We start from the raw sequence: 21,873 nt of genomic DNA, 5'->3' as shown, positions 1-21,873 counted from the left end.
ATATATATAGTGGAACACTGTTATGTATGGTCCGGCAGAATAAGGCACAAAAAGTAAATAGAATGCAAAAGCATATATAAAAGTTAATGCATTATTTTGAGTGGAATACAGTAAAATTCAAGTAGTTCTGAGTATGCTCATTTCTTGCAATAGGAATACATATTTTGTATAAGTATTTCATGCTAAGTCTGACATACAAGGACTCATCATGTAAAGCACAATCTATCAGAAGTAGGTCATTTGTACAGTGACTGTATTTAGAAATCTGACGCTTTTAAAACCATCTGAAACAAGGCTCCTTAATGAGACAACTTGGCCTGAAATCCAACCGTGAATTTTTCCACGAGGCAAAGTACGTTGGTTTGTCTTGGGCAAGTTTCGTGTGCATGCTTAATATGAAGGTTACTACTTTCATTAATATACATGACAATGCATGCCCCTAAAGTTGGATGCATTTGCAGAGTTTGTTTTCGCAAGTATTCACAAGCAAATTTTCTCTCTCTTAAAATTCTGCAGAGATTACTGTGCAGAATGGGCCACCTCCATCAGTTCAACTGCATTAAAGCTTTCAGGTGAGCTGGTATTTAATTTAGTTTGGGAGTATAGTCTGCCTATCAATGACAAGTATAGAGGACAGAGGATCTTAAGATATTTCAACCTGACAGAAGGCATACATCATCACTTGTTTGATTGCAGCCTCCAAGCAGCACCCCACCTCCCCCAAGTAATATATGTTAAGATTTTCACGAAGCAGAGAGCATATGAAGTTTCTACTTCCTTCCCAAAGATTCAGCTAGTTTCTTCAGTCTTTTCTTCAGCTCTAAAGGAAATTTCTCGTAACATTTTTTGCAGACAGGCTTCATATCAAACTCAACAAATTTATTCCTAAAATGACAAAGCAAAAACCAGACAAAGTTTTAGCAGCAGGGATAGTGAAAAAAAAAAATTCAGGTATCCTATTAACTGTACATGGGCAAAAAATGACAACTGCAATTTATGTCTATATGAAGTTACTTTTACAAGATTATACACTGTAGACAGTGATTACAGTACTGTGTTAAGTTATGCAGTTTTTACCCAAATGTCCACATTTATTAACGTGTCACTTAAAAAAACTTTCAAACCAATTGTAAAGTTAAACAGACTAAACCTAGGATAATGCAATAACAAGTCAATATTTCAAGCTGCAGCTGTGTGAAAAATATTTTGGTTTTGATTGTCATAAATTCATGCAAAAACTGAAATAAAAGCATCCTCAGCACTGACCAAAGAAGAAAGGAGCAGAGGTGGTGGTGATAAGGAAAAAAAGTTTACAGACAGATTGGCTTTTTCTTTTTCTGCTTCTCTTTATCCTTTGCTTCACGCTCCCGTTTCGCGAGTCGTCGCTTAAATTCATCTGGCATTTTCTCATAACAATGTTTGCAGACAGGTTTTAGATCAATTTCAACAAACTTATCCCTTTAGAGTTAAACACAGAAAAAATAAAGGACAGAAAACAAGAAAAGTTAGGAAGACTAGCTGAAGGAAGACCTGAACAGACAGCTGGAAGAGATGTAAATTAGTAAGCGGAGCAAGAGGAAGAAAGATGGACACGTTTTTTCTCAGTGCTGCTGTTATGTTTTTCATACCATAACAGTTACAGAATAGCAACATCTACACTTTGAAAATAATCACTGACATGTTTTGAAGGCATCACACTTGTTGATAAACTTACTTGAGTGTTAACTTAGTGTTGCAAGTTGAACAAGCGAAACAGTTCACACACCATGCCTTATTCAGAGCAGACACAACTAGGGTGATGGGGAAAAAAAAAGAAATCATTAGCATTACAAAAAATAAAGTTACTCAAATATTTTAAGCTCATGAAGCTTAAAATGTTCACACGTTCATGAAGCCTGAAGAACAGGGATTTGATTCTTGTATCAAGTATTAAGGATTGTAACAATAAGATGGTAGGACTAGGGAGGCACAAGTGAGTGTAGTGTAGAGGACTGTGAAGCACTGACAAAGCTGTCTCTGAGGCAAGACCAGTTTAATCTATTTATGCCTCCTGCTTCTTGCCTCCTCCTCATTTCATAGCATGCTGACCTCAGGCAACTGTTCTATGAGGCCATTTTTCCAAGTTGATGGTGAAACCCTTGCAGCTGAAGAGCAATCCAGGAAAACTCTGTTTGTGTGTCCGTTCAGTTTCATCTCTCAGCACCAGTTCAGACTGCAGCAGCATCAACAGTAGCACTTGCCCAGCTGAAGAAAATAGTGTGAAGCCAGCGCTCAGGACACTGCCCCAGTAAATCAACACTACCAAGGTGAAAAAAATTTGTGAACTCATGGGATAAATTACTTGATTAAGACAAACGTGGATATATTTTTATTCTTTGCTTTAGAGAGCAAAAAAAATTCTTTACTTTTAGAGAATAAGTAACTATTTTCTCTTTGTTGTGTATCTCAATCCATTTTTTGTTCTCTCAATATACCTTCCCAGTTTTCTCTGCCAAAATATGCCTCTCTTAGTCTAAGATAGAAGATGCAGGACAGTGGTTTTCTCATAAAATACAATATTGTGTCAACAACAAACATAACCAGAGCATTGTAATGCAGAGCTTTTTTCCTCCACTGTGGGACGAGCACATCCACAGATGCATAGTTATTCCACTGCTTGCCAAAATCCTACTAGTCAGATGAAAGTCTTTGCTCCCAAGCAACTCTGCAATACAGTCATAGGCACCCTCCTGAAAAACAGCTGCCACAGATGTTTGTTTCACCAGACAGAGAGAGAACGATGTTGGATACTCATAATTTGAGACAGCAGTATCAAATTTGTCTGCAGAAATGCAAAAAGAAATGGAACTGGAGACATACATTGAAAATAAATTACTGCATTACACTATATTCTGTTCAGTTCAGAGTCCAAAACATACCATATGGGTATCAGATTATATGCTGAAAAGTTAGTATTATACAGAGATGTAGTTACCAGACAAGGCTGAATCCATTCATTCACCTCTAGTTTCAGTTCTGAACATTCTAGTAGAATTTTCTAAATGGGAGCACACTATTTCCTCTAAATAGTTTTGGATTGTCATTCTACAGGTATCGTCCAGTCCAGAAAATGTGTGTCTGGAATGTAGGTCTCACCCTATAGTTACATGACTATTTTATGTCTCTTTTTACACACCAGAGGCTTCCTCCTACTTTGCTAATGGCTTTGGCTTAGGTGAGGCTAACATTGGTATTATAGTATTTACTTTGGGCAGGGGTAAATAGGCACGTAATGCTGCATTATTTCAGGTAGCATCATTTGCTTTGGTCATTTTATCATAGCTGGTTGTCCAAAAAATCCCTCAAAACCACCACCCTCCCACCCAAAAAATTCAACAACCAAACAACAAAAAGCCAAGCAAATTTAAACCGCTGGCTTCCAGTTCTGCCTTCAGAGGACACATCTTTCCAAGTACAATATTTCCATCAGCCCAGATTTTCAAAAGGCAGGTGCCTGCTATAGACAAGTAAATAGCTCTAGGAACCAAACTCACACAATGGGAATTAGGCACTTTTAAAAAATCCCTTAAGAGTGTCTACCAAGTGTCTTTCAATATCTAAATACTTTTTCAAATTTGGTTATTGATCCCTAAATTTATTTGAGGAGATGCCTGTGTGGTCATTACCCCCCTTGCATGTGTTCTTTTTTGAACCTGGTGGTGCAGGAATCCACTGATGTGCATTGCCCAGCATCCCTGGCCTTTGCATGTTACTAAGGGGTTTCCAGGTGACCACTGGGTGGTCTTCTACCATTATGAAACACTTGCTGTAAGGATTTCTTACCATTTGGTCTCTGACTAATCAGCTGTAACATAATCTCTGATCAAGAAAATGGCTGGTTTGGTTTTAATGAGAACAATCAAGGATTCTACAGGGGGCTGCTTTCCCCTTATTTCCACTTCTAAAGAGAACTCCCATCAGAAAAGAACATTAAGGAAACAGTTGGGATAGTGCTTACCATCTCCTTCAATCACACGGTTGCAATGGAAACAAACATCACCGAATAGCTGAAGAGGAGAGAGAAGTAACAGATTTTTAATGCTATGTTTTTCTTGAGGGTAACTTCTCAAACAAACAAAATAATTGTTTCAGCTGGTGGGCACAATAGCTTTCCGATTTCTTCCAGTAAAAAAAAGAGAGTGCTCGTAAGTCTGGTTTGGTTTTCCAAGTACATTTTGCATCATCCCATGAAGTCTTTATAATATTAAAAGATGAAAACATTTGTGTACATCTGTTTGATCTCTGTAAATGTGATTTTGTTTTAAATTTCTCTAATCCTGAACATTTGAAACACAGCACTTGGTGTCATATACGCATTATTACTAATCAGCCAGTTTAACATTTGGGCTTACATGCATGACTAGAACAACATATTGCTGTTTCTGGCAAAATCTGTAAGGAAAAGTTTTAATTTAGAAAAGAAAAAAAAAGGAAAATTTAAAGCCAAAAATTATTCATTCTATTTTCAGGCTTAATATTTGTCCACACTATAACAATAAAGAAGTGCCCACAATTTCATGTATTTTTTCTGACTGTAGTAGTTAATCTAGTAAAAGACATCCACGTTACATACAGCTCTGGTATACATACTTGCCCCATCACGGCTGCAACACCATTACCACTAATGTCATAGCGTTTATTGTCTACAAGTACGTCAGCAACATTTCAATCATCTGCCCTTCGTCAAATTAAGGATCCATCTGTAATTAGCTGCCTTACAACTCCCAGGTGTAACCTCTACTCTTGTATTTATATGAGCAAACAGGTGGATGTGGCACAATGCAGATGGCTTCCAAATAAAAAAGGGTCTATACATCGTGGGACTGGAACTACAGAAGAGTTGAGAGAGATGCTGTTATGGTACGTAACTCCTATATAAATGCAAGTGGTCACTAGGTGGTGTCCTCTGACACATTCTGTCCTCACGGTTTTCAGCAACCCAAGAAATGAGCTGGGTGATGCAGTGTATGTTAACTCACAGTCGGCTTAGACTAGCAGCTGAAGGGAAAACCACACTGCTCACTAGGGCCTCTTCTTAAACCACAGCTACTGACTGGCAAATCTTCTTTAGCTTCTTGGGAAAGCTTGGGTGTCATTAGCTGCTCTGATCTCACAGACATGGAAAAGCTGGTTACAGCTCTATGTAAGTGCCACTGAGCTCAAAGAACTACTCAATATTGATTGTCCTGGCTAGCCTCCGTGAAATGCTTGAGGTTTTCTTTCTCAGTACCAGACCAGTGTATAGAGAAACCCATATAAATTAACTGAAACAGAACATCTGCTAATTGGCATTACACCCACAGGTCCTTATAAGAACACAGACTAACATCCATAGTTTTCCACTCTCTCTAATGAAACCAGTTAATGAGTTCACCTCTTAACATAATTTTTTAAATACAAAACCTTACCTGATTGTAGTGGGTTTCACAATATGCCAAGCCTTTTCTCTCGTAATGACGATGACCCAGGAATGGCTTTTCACATTTTGCACAAACAAAATGCTACAAAGAAAATGACACACATATTTTGCTCAGTGGAAGACCAGCCACAAGAAGGTTGACGATGGCATTAGGAGAAGGCAATTACTAATCACTGCTGCATATTTTGCTAATCCTTTAATTGAAATTGATCAGCAAAAGCACAAATAAACATGTTAGTGTTTATGTTTGTAAAAGACAATATATATATAATCTGATATTTACCTCCACATGCCATTGTTTACCCATAGCATTCACCACTCGGCCTTCAATTGGTCTTCTACACGCCCCACAGATGGGGACACCCATCTTGTCATGGCAGGGCAAGCAGTATAATTCTCCCTTCAACTCACGAGCATCAGCAGTAAGTTCCTTCCTGTTCAAAAGTTAATGAATTGACAGCATGAATAACAGCAATGAGCAATGTCAACTTTGCAAATTTCTGAAAAAAACACATTTTTTAGCATTTGGTTTAGAATTGTATTTGTACTGGAGTAATGCAGCAGCATCAAATATGACAGTTCAACATAGTTCAAGACTGATCACACTACACCAAGAACAGGCTGCGAGCGAGATGCACTAAGTCTCTGCAAACAGCCACTGAGCCATTGTCATTCTGCATTCTGGTTATGTAGCACAAATATCTGTGCGTAAGCTGTAGTAGACATGTTTGGTTTATACTCTGGCACTCTTATCACCAGTTTATTTCAGATTTGCATAACTGTAACAAAGTAAAATGTGGTCCTCTACACCTAGGTACATTTTCCTTGTATCAGACTTCAGAGAAGGAAGAGTATGGACTCACGTAAGCTAGCTATGTTTATTCACTGCCAATTGCAGAATCCCATATGCTCCACTTTCTAGTAATTTGCATGGTTAGAATACTGAGCACAGCTAAAGTGTAAATGTGACCGTACTCACTAATGCTCTCAGCTGGTTGCCACTGACACAGCACTACGTGTTGTTACTTAAATCAGCCTTTGCTATGGTACTGAAATGTTAGCTTCCTTTGCACTAGAAATAACTAAATAATAATCCACGGTATATTCTACAGTGCTCCGTGGCCTGTGCATCAGTGCAGCTTGTAGAATTGTGCAGCTTTATGCACTGCAATTGCAGAAGCTGATAAAATGAGGTGGGAGAAAGCTTCTAAGAAAAAGATAGTTTTCAAAAGGAGAAAACAAATTTTGCATGCCACTCAACTGCAAAAAAATAGCATAGGCAAGACAGTTAACTCCAGCAGCCAAAGAGGAACACTTTTCTTTCTCTTGCAGCAGAATAACAAACTATCATTTTGCTGCTACAGAAACCATCATCTGTGTCCACACTTCGTATTTCATAAGGTACCACCTTATACTGCAGACTCCAGTCTTTCTTCACTCCCTGACAGGTCAGCTGTTGTTTGAACTTGTCCAACTCCACCATCCCAAAAGCAGTAATACACATCTGGATGCAAGGTAGCCAAACCCCACCCCTTTTTCCAGTTGTACAGGACAGGTTTTCTCTTTAAGATGTACATCCATAAAGCAAATAAACCCAGGATATTCTTATTTTCCTTTGCAGAATTCAAGTTACCCGCAGTTTGCACAGTTGAAATGGTCGGGGTGATAAGGATCATTTTTGAATATGAGAGGCTGTTCATCAATAATGGCATGACACTTCTGGCAAATGTACTTCCCCAGGCCTCTGGCTTTTTCCCTGTTGTGGCAAGGACGGCAGAGATGTCTGAAACGGCATAAAAAAGAGAGGTTAAGTACTGGTACAGGTACTACAGTGCAAACTATAAACCAAAAATCTATTAGAACGTCATTTCAATCAGCCCTTTTTGAAGGGACAGTAGTCTTTAAAACAATTTCCTCGCTAGACAAACCAAGTTCAGAAGAGGCAGGGTTATCATTTCATTTTCTGTCACCACCAGAGTATCAGTACTTCAGCTTATTTGAGTTTAAGCTGTATTGAAACACAGAAAACAAAATCTTTTACAGATTCTCATTGCTGAATGTTTTACTCTCAAAATCTTAAAAACTTACATTGGAAGCTAGATGAGAACACAGGTCCTAATTCTGTAGATAAGTGTGTATCATATTCTACATACAAAGCCGATGGCTATTGTAAAACATATTCTGATCATAGCTGGTAAAAATACCATACTCTGTGAAGGATCCCACTGAACTTAAAGCAATTATTAATAAATAAGGTGTTAAGCTAGACCAAAATTGGAACCCTGAGTTGGAAAAAGAAAGTAAAAATTTCTATTAAAAAAAATAAAGACAATGCTTATGTATCTGAATGTTTTCTCTCTTATTATGTATAACAATGGCCACCAAATGCCACTAAGTAGAGAATATATTTGCCAGGAAACCTGGTGCTGAATTAGGTAAGCTGTTAATATTGTAAGTGTATATTTTTAAGATACCCATTCGTAGTTTTGTGATGCACTCTTAGACCTTTTCCCCACCAAAGATGCTTCAGTTGCTCCACCTCAGCTGGAAAGCTTCAGGAACCAAACCCCCCCCGTCACCTTTCTTAGTTAATTTTATTTATGATCAGTTAACAGAAGGAAGGGTGAAGATCTACCTGCCAGCATTCTTGACAAATCCAATGTCAGCCAATACTTGTTGGCATATATCACAGCAGAAGCACTCTGGATGCCAGCTGTTGTTCATAGCTTTAATAACACGACCAATAATGAACTCACCTGTAAGAAACACAACACCAAGATGTAAAATACCATGTTAGACAAAGTTAAAAGCAACCCAAATATTGCAATGACATATCATCCTCTTCCTCCCCCCACCCAAATCTGGTAGGATACATTGCTTTCAGTATCACAGTTCTGGTCCTAAACTCTGAATTTGGTTTTAATTGGGTTTTTTGCTGCGGGTCAGAAGAAAACGTCCTCGCTGATGGAGGACCCTTTTCAGTGCAAGCCCTTCAGTACAAAGGTACAAGTACCTTTTTTCAGTACAAGCCCTTTCACACGTACACTCTACCTTCTCTCTGCAATCATCCTTTCTCAGTCCCTTCCCTTTTTTTCTTGTCTGCTCTCAAGCTGTTAAGAAATACATGGAGTTCTTTATATAAACACATCTTTCTTGTGTCCTAATCATCTTTTCTTCTTTTCTTTAAAAAGATGACAATTTTAACTTGCCATGTACATAAGAGTTGTTTCTACTCCACTAGGACCAAGCCCTGAGGGGGCGCTATACTCAAAGCACAACAGAACTGAGCTGGGGTGGCTGTGGACCTCCTGCAATAAAACTCCCATGGAGACAAAATGCAAAGCTGCAGTGAAGCTGCAGAACAGTCAATCCAACACACACAACTTGTGACCTACCACGAGAAGTCCTGTTCTGCAAGGCGTTAAAAAATATAGCGTGAGATCTACTGTTCACCATGTGACTGTGCTGCACAGGCAGTGGCGCCATGTCCACCACACACATGATTTAGTTGTTCTCTATTCAGATGTTGTAGCCAAGGCCCCTGAGCAGTGCAAAGGCTCTGCCTAAAATGTGTGGGGAGTTCAGCTTCCTGGTGCCGTGAGTGGCTGAGCCCAGCTTTGGAGAACGTACAACTGAAACAGCTGCCAAAGGGGACCAGTTGGGCAGGTAACCGATGTGGGTGATAACATCCAGCACGCGACTCTGTGGCGTTGCTATGAAGTCATAGCTTTTCAAGAACAAAACCCAATGGACTCAAGAAATGTCGGGAATGCTCGAGGCCTCATCGCTGACAACAGCCACATCAATTCCGGCTGTGCTTACTAAATCCAAGCAGTGGCAAAGCTCAGCTATGTGCAGGACTTTGATGAGGTTTTAAGAGAGCTGGTGCTGCAAAGAGCCAGGGCAGGAAAAGTGGGAGCTGTGCCGGCTGGGCAGGAAAAATCCTGGAGACAAGCAGCATAATACCTTAGAAATCACCAACAATCCATTTCTTCCTCTTCCCCTGCTTGTTCATATCTGCAGCTTCAAATTCAAAGGTTCCTAACATTTGTTTCCTTACCCCTCAGTGTCCAACCCCTCCCTCCACATAGCGAAAGGCCTCACTGCGATAAGTGAAAGTCGTAGCACCTTGCCAAGGTGCCACAGAAACACAAGAGCTGCCAGACCAGCAATAGTCAAGTAATGACTTCCCAGGCCTGCCTGAGCACAACGTGCCACACACGGAATGAAAGAAAGTGCGAATGATTACAGCACAGCACACACACAGCATTTACATCAACAGTGAAATAAAAGCAGCCCTCGGTGTTACGCAGGGTGGAAATTAGGTCCTGAAGCCTTAAATGTATTTGTTTCAAAAATACAACAGGGGACCAGCTGACCATCATTTGATTACAACACTGGATGATTAAGACTGTCCCCGCTTCTGCGGGGAAGGACAGCATGGGTGGGTTACAATAGTCAAAGCAGATGACAAAGGCTTGTTGCAGGGTTTCAGCTGCATGAGAAGGGCCAAATATGAGCACATGCAGATGTACAGGTATATATAATCAGAAGTCATGAGTGGCCTGTTCATTGCGTCACTGGATCAACAGCTGAACTACTCAAATAACGTGAACTTTTTAAAATCCTATTGTCTGATGACCTTCAGGAAAAGCAGCTCCCCAAATTCTCCAAAGTTCAGCCCATTCTGGAAGTTCAGATGCTCAGCTGCACAGGGCCACCTCCCAGAGAACTGTAGCAGGGACCCTTCTGCGGACGGAGTCCGAGTCACAGATCGTATACCAATATGGTTAGAAATCGTGCTCACTTTATTGTAAACAATGTGCAAATATATATAGACACTGCAAATGTACACGCGGCTACTCAAACACGCTAATTGGTTAGCAGCTACTGTCCACGCGCTATTACTCAAAAGTTAATTGGCAATCCCGCGCACTGCACGCGAAGGTTCAGCCCCCCTTACACTTTTTCTCATACTTTTAGCATCTTGATATCACTTGGTAAGGAATTTTGTTTCTCCCTCCAAGGCAAGCCTTCAAGGACGGTTCCCAGGGTAGCTTACGCTGGGTTAGTCTCATAATCAGCACACCTGTCATAGCCTGGATTGTTCACGGCCATGAGAAAAACATCATGTCCGTTTTCCCTCAGAAATTCTTCCAGAGAGAACATACACAAGGGTTGCACATCTCCCCGCAGTGACATTCCCATTTGTGATCAGTGTGAAATGTTTCACCTTGACGTAAAACTTACCACATTGATGGCAGCAAGGGGCAAAAAGCATTTGAAAATCATGTTCACAGTACTTCCTCCCTTCAAACTGCAAATGGAAAAAATCTGAGTGTTAGGAGGATGAGGAGCATGCCCATAACATAAATGCTGTAACACACGAGTTTGTTTCCAGATGCAATTAGGTAGTAAAACGCAAGGCGCTGCGCAAAAAACCCCCAGATCACATGCTAGGAGTTAAATCTACTTAATTCAGCTACTAGTTAGCACGTAGCATTAATAGCACACCATTCCTCTAATCCTGCCAAGAGTATAAGGCATTTTCCATCACCTATTTACGTCACAAGACACACCTGAATTTTGACAGACTGCTGAAACTCTGATGCAACTGAGTGAATTCTGGGCAGGAAATTAGCTAACAAAAACCTCTCTTGTGGGGAAGCTTTTTCCCTGAATCCATTTGATCTCTTCCCCACTCTGCATTTCCTGCATGAATGACCCAGCATACTGGAGGAAGTAAGTACGGGGGGGGCTGTGTGGAGGTGGAGGAAGAACACCCAGGGACGGAAATCTGTGCAATTCATGGAGCTGTACAGCTAAAACATGAAGGGAAATAAGGCTTTTCCTTCATGATGCTTATTTCATAGAATCATTTAGGTTGGAAAAGACCCTTAAGCTCATAAAGTCCAAATTTTGAGGAACAAAGTTCACTACCTTGACCAGAGGAAATAGGCAACTGATCTTAAGGGATTTGGATTTGGATCTGAATTTTCTCACAGCTTAGAGAAGTTCAGCTGCAGTTCAAGCTCATGTAGAAAAAAAAACTATATGGAAAGAAAAAAGTTCTACAGCACTGCATTAGCTACTTTGCCAAAGAATATGTAAAAACATGCAGGCAAGTCCTGGAATGAAGGGATATGTTTAGATACCTTCAGGCACATCATTACTAAACACAAATGCCAACCGGCATGTCAAAACCAGATAGAAAATATTAGGTATGTTATAAAATGTTTGGATTTGAATGTCTCAGTTTAATACAGAGGTAAAAGGGGGATAGCAGGAAACCCCACTCCTTTCTTTTTACCAGGGCTACAACAAAATAAAATGAATAGCATAAAATACTACCCACAAATTAAGTTTGGGTGCACAAACAGAAAAAACAGCAATGTGCTTCAAGATCCTTTATAAACTGAAAAAAATCTGTTTTGTGTAAACATGTGGTCCAATGGAAGATGCCTAGGTTTGCTTGGATTTCAGAGCCACCACATGTTGATCTAGGCAGACCAAACAGGTTTTCTTTCCTGCTGGTATGCATCAGGCGGGTTGGTTGCCTTTCAGTCTTGTTTATGTTTTCAACCTTCTCAGCTCATTTGTGCTGCTTTTTGTGGATGACCAAGCAGTTCATCCATTTGAGAAAGCCTTGAGCTTCTGTAACAAATCCAACAGCACGTATTTTAAAAGCAAGGTCATTTCACTGTTGTACACAGGAGGTCCATGAATTAAATGGCTCTGCATAGAACACTTCACCACAACGTAACCTGCAGCTTTCTCCATGTTTTTAACTAAGTCACTAGAAAGACATGCACAAAACCTAAGCCTTTAAAGATCCTTTCTCTAATGTAGTTTCTAGTAGAGCCCATTTTAAGAAAACACTTAAGGTGCAACTGGAATAGAAACAAATCTGATAAGGGCATTGCAGCTGCATCTTTCTTTAATCTTCCTATAGTAATAGGTATATAGTATAGTAATACAGATTTCCCAATTAGAGGTGGAGTAAAAGCAGACCAGAATTGCTACCACTTCACATCTGAGTTCAGAAACGCTGCTGGCATATGCTTGTGCTACTTTCCATTTAGGTTGAGTGCATTAGGCACACAGCTCTCTCTTACTCTCTTATGCAACAGGACCAACACTGGCTGGTTACGAATCCAAGTTATCATTTCTAACATAGGCTGATGAGGACATCAACAAAGTTCCTGCTATGCTGTGCAAACTCCAAGCTGCAGATGGACCCTGCTGCAGTGTGGCACCGCTTGTGCATGCAAGTGGCTTGGCTCTGGTGCCAAACCATGGAGAGCTGAGCTGATCGGAGTCCCTGAAGGCAGCCCTAAGACAAGTCCCATGGCGCAGGAGACCTGCGTCAGCCTGACCAGTTCAGTCCTCACCCATGGACACAGCGTGAAAGCTTATCATGGCAGCATTGTTTGACGGCAAATGTGATAAGCAGCTTAATGACTAACTGGGGAAACTCTGCAAGGCTTGCAATAGGCAGGGGAAGAATATTTGACTTCCCGACTGCTGAGAGCTGGAAATCATTTCCAAAAAACACTAGCTTAGCTAAACCAGGCACAGAATAAACACAAACTCATGCTGCGCAACCAACGGTGCCTGCATTTACCCGCAGTGAATATGCTCAGAAAAACACGTTACCTGGCCACACCTCCAAACACATCCATCTTCTCAAAGAGTGCATTTCAGTCAGTCAGAGGAAAGTATACTTTTTGCCCGGCTTCTCCAGCCATTTTTTCTTGACAGTAGTACAGATCATCATCTCAAGTCCTCAGAGTACTGTCAGCCATCTCCTGAGCACTGGACAACTTAAGCCCACCCTCTACCTGCTTAGAGCTGTTTCTCCCTCTCCCATAAACGCTGTCACCCAGTATGCTCTCATCTCTAGTACCGAATGAACGAAGAACAAGCTGTGCCCTTGTCCACCCTTTTCCCTGAGCAGCACCACCAGGAAATATGTTGTAGTTTCCACTGCAATCACCTCACAGGCCACTTCAGTGCTAAGTGATTGTCTTTCTGCAGCATGGAACATGCATGGAAACCCTGAAGGGTACAGACAGAGGAGAAGGCCCTGCCAAAGATTTCCCAGCTGAAACAGCCCCAAAGGCATGAGCACTGGGACAGGATGGATATCCACTGATCTCTCCACTCTCTAGAAGATGCAGGAACAGGTGAGTATAGATGGTAGAGGAAGGCTGGGTAAGATTTATGAGCCACCACATGAAGTCTGTGAGAGGGCTTAAACAGACCAAATAGTACCTCTCTTCAACAAAAGCAGACAGCCTTGCTGATTCAGAGAGAAACTGCAAGATCTTGTGGTGGACACCAGAAAGGTGATGTGAAGTTCAAGCCACACACAAGTCTCTACATACTCATTTAATTCATCACAGTTATTCTACCTCTGTAATAGCTGTGGCAAAAAGTGCCCATTCTTAACTGAAACTTTACACTTTATATGTAATGTTTCACAAGAACAAAGTCTCTACCCAGCCTGAAAAAAAACCCTCTAGCAATGTTATCCAAAACATGTTTAATATATGGGGCTATTTTCATTCCCAGGACAATCTATTGACACTCACTTCTGACTTACTGTCTTTAACAGGGAGCATAACTTTCCAGTAAGAGACTGCTCAAAGAGTAACCATAATGAATATGAATGTTAACAAGGTAGCAGTAGGAAGCAACATACCTACATCCAATATACCTAAACACCACCAAGATAGTTGCCACTGCCAAGGAGATTCAGTATGGCCACTTGTGAGCAACAGAGAGGTAATATTCCTCAGCTAGGTGCAAAAGTAAGATTTTTCTTTCTGTTGCTGTCCTTGTCCATCCCTTAGGATATACAGGCTGCCTAGAGCAGGATTTCTCAAATTTATCTTTAACAAAGGACCACTGAACTTTTTGAAAGAGGCCTCTGGAATGTCTCACGGGTTTTTGAGTCAGAAAAAGGATGAATAAAGTAGTTATCATTTAGAGAAAATACACTTTATCAAGACAATTTTATTAACACAATTGCAAACATTTTAGTTTTAAAACCTTCATATCACTTCACGTTTGCCTCAGGTCTTAACGCATCAAGATGGACTGCTTGCAATGCCTGCAAGCAGGGAGCAGCCCAGTGTATATTAATGATTGTAATGCAACCTGTAAGTATCAAGGGGGTGGTTTTTGGTTTGGTTTGGTTTAGTTGCTACTGCCTCGCATCTCACCTTTTGATGTCTTACAGAACACTACTGGCTCATTTACCACAACTTGTGCAACACTGTCCCTACAGCACTGAAAAGTCTTTTGATCCTTAAACAAGGTGAGAGAAAGCAAACCCCAGGAATCTCCTTTGCCAGTCTCTTTTCCAATCCACGTTCCTCCCTCAGCCTTTCCTCAGCACCACCTAACGTGGCTCTGTTCAATTAGGAAAACTACTGTGGAAGATAAAGTGTTGTGCTCTTTCCACAAGGATGGCACACTACGAGAGCACAGCACTATGCTTTCAACATGCAGCCCACCTTCCCTTTCAGATCACAGTATGACATAACTCCCGTAATTGCTACTGTAAGTTGGACTGGAAGTTAACTTGAACAGGACCTTATCTCTCAGACAGTAATGTCCTGTCTCACATCATCTATTCTTCCTGATACCAATCTCCTCACGTTCTATGAACTAGTCTAAAGCCTTCGCTAAAGCCACTTCATGCTTGAGATAGCTGAGCCACATCCTGAATGCCCACAATGGGGAAAAGCAAAAGAAAAGGACACTGGCATCACAACACTCGTCTGAGCTGAAGGACAGTCCACCTGGGCCTGAAGAAATATGAGTGAGTCGGTTTTAACCCTTGAAAGCCTGCAAGAACTGCTAATTTTGAATGCTCCAAATTGTTAACCCTAGAGTTGACCCTACATAGGCCCTGTCTGATTTGGGCTCTTCGAACATCCTGATCTCAGCATGCTGACTTACAGGTCATCTCTACAAGCAGTGCTGGCCTCTCTTAACTCATCAATAAACCTCCTACGGACCACAGAATGCTGTGGTTTCCCTCCATATGACTGAAAAAGTATGCCTTCTCTGTATCTCTGGAATGATACATCAGATCCACAGACTTCAGGAAAAAAAAATTGCACTGAGAAAGAAATCTACAGCAGTTATTTTCCTCAGCTCTGAAAACACTAGGCTACACACCTAAACAAGGTTATATGCACTGATGTCCTCCAAATTATCACAGAAATGCTTCTGCTCTTTTCTCCCTCTCCTGGGTATATCCTTTCAGAGGCCAGTTCTTGCCACAGGACTTTGTAATCTATCAATCTGCCCATAGCTACTGCTGGTAAGGGTACGAAGGCACAAGGCGAAGGCTGGGGGGCGAGAGGGGCACTCTGCCCCACTTACCTCGTAGAACAGCCCTTCGGGAAACTGCTGAAAGCACTGGGCACAGACGAAGCACTGCTCGTGATAGAGTTCACCATTGCTGTTGACAATTTTCTCGGCAGGGGCAAAGCCACCCCTGCAGCGTTCGCAGATGGCATTTGCAAGCGCATTCGCCATGTTACTGTCGTACAAAAAAAAAAAAGTAAAGAAAATTAGCCCAAACAGGCAACACCACTGGTTGTGGGTCTCTTTTTCCCCCCACCCAAGCCTAACGCTAGTCTGTTCAACACAAGTTTTTCAATGGACTTAATGACTTGGGGCACCCCCTCAGAAATAAAATTGCCATTTCCCCCGTTCCCAAACTCTTTAGAAACAAAAACCCTGCAACACATTCCAATAACTATTAATTAAAAAAACCAAACAGAAATATTGTTCCTACAGATACATTTACAGGCTTTTTATGATAAGAAAAAGCATGCAATTCAAAGTACTATAAAAATAACATATAAACAAATAAACATATAATGTATAAAAATACATTATAACTGAGCACTGGCATCACATAGGAAAACATAAATTATAATGGTCCAGGGCCAAGGGAGGAGGTGAGAAAGCTCTGGCTGCTCCACTGTGACCCCCACACAGGCTAATACAAGCTAGCAAACCCATAGTGGGGAATGCAAAAATATACTCAAATAGCAACCTTGGTTTCTTCTCAAAGGCAGATGAGCATAAAACGACAGTGTGGTAGCTGTTAAATATCAGAGGAATTGGCTACTTCATTTGAATCATGCCCACAAGTGTGGAAGACAGTACCGCTGTCTTTCAGTTAATGAGAGCCAGGAAAAGGCTCACTTGATTTTTCCTTTGCAAACATTTTACTTTCAGGATCACCTCTCTGCTCTAATACCATTTGATAGCAAAGAGCAAATACATGGCAATGGTCTAGTTTCGTTACAATCTGACCACAGCTGACAAAACCACTGACTCAAACACCTATCTGGAAGCTTACTAAACAACTGGCATTATGTTAAACACATGTGCACCCGTGCACACATTTTGATACAGCTATCACACTGTGTCTGTAAGTCCAGAACCCTCAGTCCTCTGCAAGATGCCAAGACTTTCCCCCCAAGAGGATAAGACCTCTTCGCTCCTACCAGGTTAGATACAATTTGAATTCATTCCTTGCACAGCATTGGAGGGGGCAAGCAAACACCTAGCACATGGTTCAAAAAGGAATGTGCTTTATCCATGTCTTATGCTGTCTCACAGAAGAGCCCTATGCAAGGTCACATCTGACCAGTTATTATTAGCTGGCTTTTTTTTTTCCTCACTGTAGAGTTCTTTGCAGAAGAGGAAAACAGTAACTGCTATCCAGATATTCACTGCCCTCTTGGTGAAACAAGTGGGCAAATTTCACAAGGAGATCAGATAGAGGATGGTCTATCCCATATATAACAGACAAGACTACAGACAAACAGCAGTGATTATATGTATAAACTGTGATTAACTATAAAACTTGCTGATGGTCTCCATGGATTGTGTTATGCTTTCTGTGGGGAAAACCTCAGTCATTTCACCTGTCCTCCTTATCAATCTAAATAAAGAATAATCACAACAGAAACTGGGATCTTTCACCACCACCTCAGTGGTTCTCGAGTACTAAGGATATTAAGTGCTGCCAGACATAAAATACAATACAAGCAAAAATATGAAATGAAGTTTAAAACCAAATGAAAATATAAAGCTTTCCTCTTCAGTACGCGTATTTCACTTTGAAACACATCATATATGTAAAAACAGTGATGTATGTAATACTTCTGCATTAATGAAGCAGTTTATCTGCCTAAAACAATAGGCAAACGACCTAAAGTCAGAGAGACTACTTGACAAATTCCAGCCCAATTTCAAACTGCCAATAAACATTTCTGATGCCATTAATGGTTTAAAGCAACAGCTCAAATTTTAGTTGACGATTACAACTGGCAATGTATCAGGCAGAACAGTGGCAAAGATTGCCTTAGAGAACAGCTTGAATAGCTCCTGCCCAGGGCTCAGATAATAAAATACATATGTACAATACACCAATAATGTCCCTGTAGTTACACCCCGAAGCTGAACAGAATAAACTTACAATCTTGCATAAAAGTCACAAAACTCTTTGTAGAGTTTCATGTCACTGTGCCTACGTTGCAATTTTGACACCGGTTTCTCGCCTTCATTTCCTGCAGAGTTGTGAGCATCAGAAGTGACCTTGTGTGCAACCTCTTCATCCTCCGGGATGGTGAAAGGGTGGGGTCTGCGCTGGAAGTCCATCTCTCTCTAATAGCTTTCCTGGGTGTGTATATTTTATGCTTATGCTTCAAAGAAGCTATAGGCAAAGTCTGCAAATCAATATGCTAGACTTTCCCTTCTTCCCAGTGAAATGATTTACTTTCACAGCTCAGTGTCATGTAGACGGAGCTACTCAGCACCCTGCTAGAGCTTCAAGTTAAAAGTTCAGCGGCAGGGCGGTGAGCCTGTCATGCTGTGATTTACTGATGCTGGCTGCAAGCGGAGGAGTACATTCCCCTGCCAGCCTGAAAAGGGGCTTCGCTGCCAGCTGCTGAGAGAAGCCGCCCAGGAGAACTGTGGTGTGAGTAACCTACATGTGCAAATACGTTCACCACCAAACTTATCCACAGTGACTTTCTGCTTAGGGGAGGTGGAGGCGGATTCCAGCAGTATTTTACTGTGGGCAAAACAGCAGTGGAAAGCATGAAGAGAAGAATTCTGTCATTAGGTAAATATTGCTTTAATGCTACTGTATATTAATTACATCATAAAGATGGCCTTTAATGTTCCACTTGTGTCTTCTAAGTTGTATGTGCTGAATTTATCCATAGGTATCTTTCTTCTTGTCAGTACTTCAGCAAAGGGGTAGGTACAGACGGATAGTTTGGTTTCTGTTGTGCTTCGCAGGCCATTAACAGAACTGCCATGTATGCTATAATGGGCAATATATGAACGAGACAAAACAGAGCTTGATTTCCTGTGATGATAATTGTTCTACACTTACTGAAGTAATTTACTGTGGATATTAGGGAACAGAGAGCAAGACGAGGAAAAAAAAAGGAAAAATGAAAACGAATCATTCCTTCACCACAGAATGCCCTCCTAATGTCGCAATTATTTCATGGCCATATTCTCTTTAAAAAACTTGTTATGCTCAGCATACTAGGAAGGCAGGGTCGATTAGCTGCAGATCTGCAGGTAATAATAACAGTCCTACAAGGACTCCCTGCTTGAAGCACAGCACTTGCAGCAAGACATGCAATACTCAGCTTCCAGCAACTCGTAATTGCAGACAAAGCAGGCTTTTGGGAAGCTGTCCTGAGGAACTAATTTTTGTGTTGAACTGACTCAGCCTTGTCATCCATCAACTGAACTGCAGAACCATATGTACTTTGTGCTGGTAACACACAGCACCTTGGTATTTGAAGAATCTCCTAGTCTGTGATAGGGCATGAGAAAATAGAGGAGGGCAGGAAGGAAATGAACAGAGGGAACAAGTAGCGAAATCAGGACAAGAAGATGACAGAGGATATGACAGAAAGTCGCTACTACTTCTTAACACGCTTTCATCTTCCTAGCACCTACTGCAGAGACCCTGGTTCATGTTGGTTTTGGGCCGTATCTCTCACCAGTAGTTGGAATACTTTGCTTAGGAAGTGTACAGCAGAACAAATGCCACTCTCCACGCAGACCTGGGCTCGCATGTGGCTGTCTTCCCACAGCCTGGCCAATACAGCACTACATTTCTGCTGCTGCCAAATTTGTGGGATGGGTTTGGTCAGGCGCCTGTCCTTCATCTCTCCTCGGCAGGAGGGCAAGCTATTCCCCTGTGCCACAAGATATCATGGTAGGTGGGACTCAGGTAGCACAACCCTGCTTATTTATTTGTCCATAGGAATCACGCACCAGAGCTACCAGGAGTCACAAGCTGTAACAAGCTAAGGAGGCTGCGCCCTCACCCCTGACATAGCTTGGCTGGAGCTCAAGCCCTATTTTTATCTGTCATAGAGCAACCAAATTGAGCAATGCTCAGGTTGGAGCCCTAGGACAGGATGATCTTGCCAAAGCACCATTGCAGGAAACAGCACTGGAAGAAGAGGTGTCTGTGTCAGCTGGAGCACCAGTGGTGAAAATGAGCATCATTTGCCAATGGAGATTCAGGTATGGTGATGTCAGCTCATCTCTATCCTGTTTCCCAGCATTTCCTGCACAGGTCAATACTTCCTGCACAGGTCAATACTCAGCTTTTGTGGGTATGAAAAACTCATGGGAGACTGACTGCAATGGATTAACCATGCTGATTCATCCAGGATTAGTGCAGGTGCACCAAGCCACTATAATGAGAAATACCAAGTCAGTCTGTCTCTTTCCCTCATCACGGACCACCTCCTCAATTTCTTGTATTTTGTCCCAGATCACAGGCAATTCTCCTGGGAGGCTGCTGCTGTGAACCAAGAAAGCCCTGAAGAGCTTCTTTACCCTGGTGGACTACATCAGTCCTTGCAGTAACCTGAAATCCACAGGATACCAAAGTGGCTGGAGGTCAGTTTTGCTGCCTTGTTTCTTCTGTGGTCATCAGGAAAGTACTCGCTTGCTTCTTTGGCTTGCTATTGTGCAGCATTCTGCATGGTTGTAGCAAAGCAAGTAGTACAGCAAGTCAGTGCAGTAAGATGTCCATCCAAAAAGCCTGTTTTAATCTTCCTAGCATTTTTCAAGAAGCAGTTCCTACAAGGTAGCAGGACTCCGTATGCGCAGTAAGTAGAAGCTGCCTGGTTCTCAAGGCCTATTGCCATTGCCGCTGGTGGAATTACTCCCAATTTCTTTTCCATTAAGCAAGAAAGGAACTCGCCAGGAGTTTAAAAAGGGCCTTTCTGCTACTGAAGCAAAACACAGTTTCTACTGTGAAGGTTTGGTAATCCACAAATCCAGAGCAGCTGGCCATCTTTCTTTTTTCTGTCATTTTGCTGGAGGCACGCTGCCAAGATGTGAAATACACTGTTAAAAATACACAGCATTTTCATCAGGGAATTCCAGGTTACTCTGAGGTGAAGCCATCCATGGCAAGAGAGAAGCATGTAGGGGGTTACTGATTTGCAGCAGCAGCTTCCCAAGGGCATTCCCTGGGATCTGGGACAAAACCTATCAGCCTGCTGTTAAGAAAGTTGTGACAAGGAGAAGAAAAAAAGGGAGAAGTTGCGTATTTAACTGGAAAAGGTACATAGGGAGGAAGAACAGAGCTCCTCCCGGCACGCTGAGGATCTTACCAGAAACCAAAGCTGATGGTGGGGAAGGTGCTAAAGGAAACAGCAGCAGAGGGGAGGGGAAGCATCCCACTGCAGCTATGGAGAAGGGCTTCAGAAAACAATGCAAAAACTAGCCACTCGGCTTTAACATCGCTGACAGATGACTGCCACCTCACTGACACGCTGCTTTCTCTGGAGAGCTTTCAAATCTGGCTGCCTGCACCAGTGGCTGCCAGAGGCAGACGGGGACTCTTACACAGAAGGCTCGGTGGCCAGCCAGCCCCGCTGCGTGTTTTGCTCCATGCCACAAATAGATGTGCTGAGCAGTCACGGCTCCAAACAAGGTGCTTGGCAAAAGCAGCTGGTGCTTGGCAAAAGCAGCTGCTGCTTGGCAACCTGCTCATGCCACCATGAAATACCACTGCGTCATCAATGCTGTCAGGAGGATGTGTGCTCTATCAGGTTATTCGGTGGGGGGGGGGGATAAGCAATCACAGTGCATCCCTTCCCTTCCCGCATAGGTAGGTGATTTCATTTTAACAGTATTCAACACAGATGCTATGCAATGGCCTTCACACACAAACTATAGAACAACTACAACAGAAGTTTTGTTGCAAAATATGTGTGGACTTGCAGTGTTCCGCACTGATTTCTGCACCAACCTTTTAAAGCACAAACTACTTTTCATGTCTTTTTTTAATTGAAATTAAAAACACTCTTAGGTTCTAGTTGCTGCAG

At 41.8% G+C, this 21,873-nt stretch overlaps 1 protein-coding gene across 2 annotated transcripts in view; it reads right to left on the bottom strand.

Annotated features, from left to right (window-relative positions):
• Positions 1-630: 630 nt before the first annotated feature.
• LOC104488390 (LIM and senescent cell antigen-like-containing domain protein 1) overlaps positions 631-21,873 on the bottom strand; it is a 32,661-nt gene continuing 11,418 nt past the window's right edge. The window contains exons 1-10 of one of the 2 annotated variants that reach the window (XM_010133961.1): positions 17,973-18,249; positions 15,857-16,016; positions 10,709-10,775; positions 8,094-8,214; positions 7,092-7,241; positions 5,742-5,892; positions 5,448-5,540; positions 3,998-4,046; positions 1,715-1,790; positions 631-885 (exon numbers count right to left, since the gene is read on the bottom strand). In XM_010133961.1, coding sequence (XP_010132263.1) covers positions 771-885; positions 1,715-1,790; positions 3,998-4,046; positions 5,448-5,540; positions 5,742-5,892; positions 7,092-7,241; positions 8,094-8,214; positions 10,709-10,775; positions 15,857-16,016; positions 17,973-18,154 — 1,164 coding nt within the window. In that variant the 5' untranslated portion in view covers positions 18,155-18,249 and the 3' untranslated portion in view covers positions 631-770. Of the gene's footprint in view, positions 886-1,714; positions 1,791-3,997; positions 4,047-5,447; positions 5,541-5,741; positions 5,893-7,091; positions 7,242-8,093; positions 8,215-10,708; positions 10,776-15,856; positions 16,017-17,972; positions 18,250-21,873 lie in introns of those variants that run through there. The other variant, XM_010134036.1, reaches the window with a different exon arrangement.

This window comes from Buceros rhinoceros, unplaced genomic scaffold (genome assembly GCF_000710305.1).
Source record: "Buceros rhinoceros silvestris isolate BGI_N320 unplaced genomic scaffold, ASM71030v1 scaffold6400, whole genome shotgun sequence".
NCBI classification, from domain to species: Eukaryota; Metazoa; Chordata; class Aves; order Bucerotiformes; family Bucerotidae; genus Buceros; species Buceros rhinoceros.
Note: the sequence above shows the minus strand (reverse complement) of the source record. Positions and strands in the feature narration are given on the sequence as shown.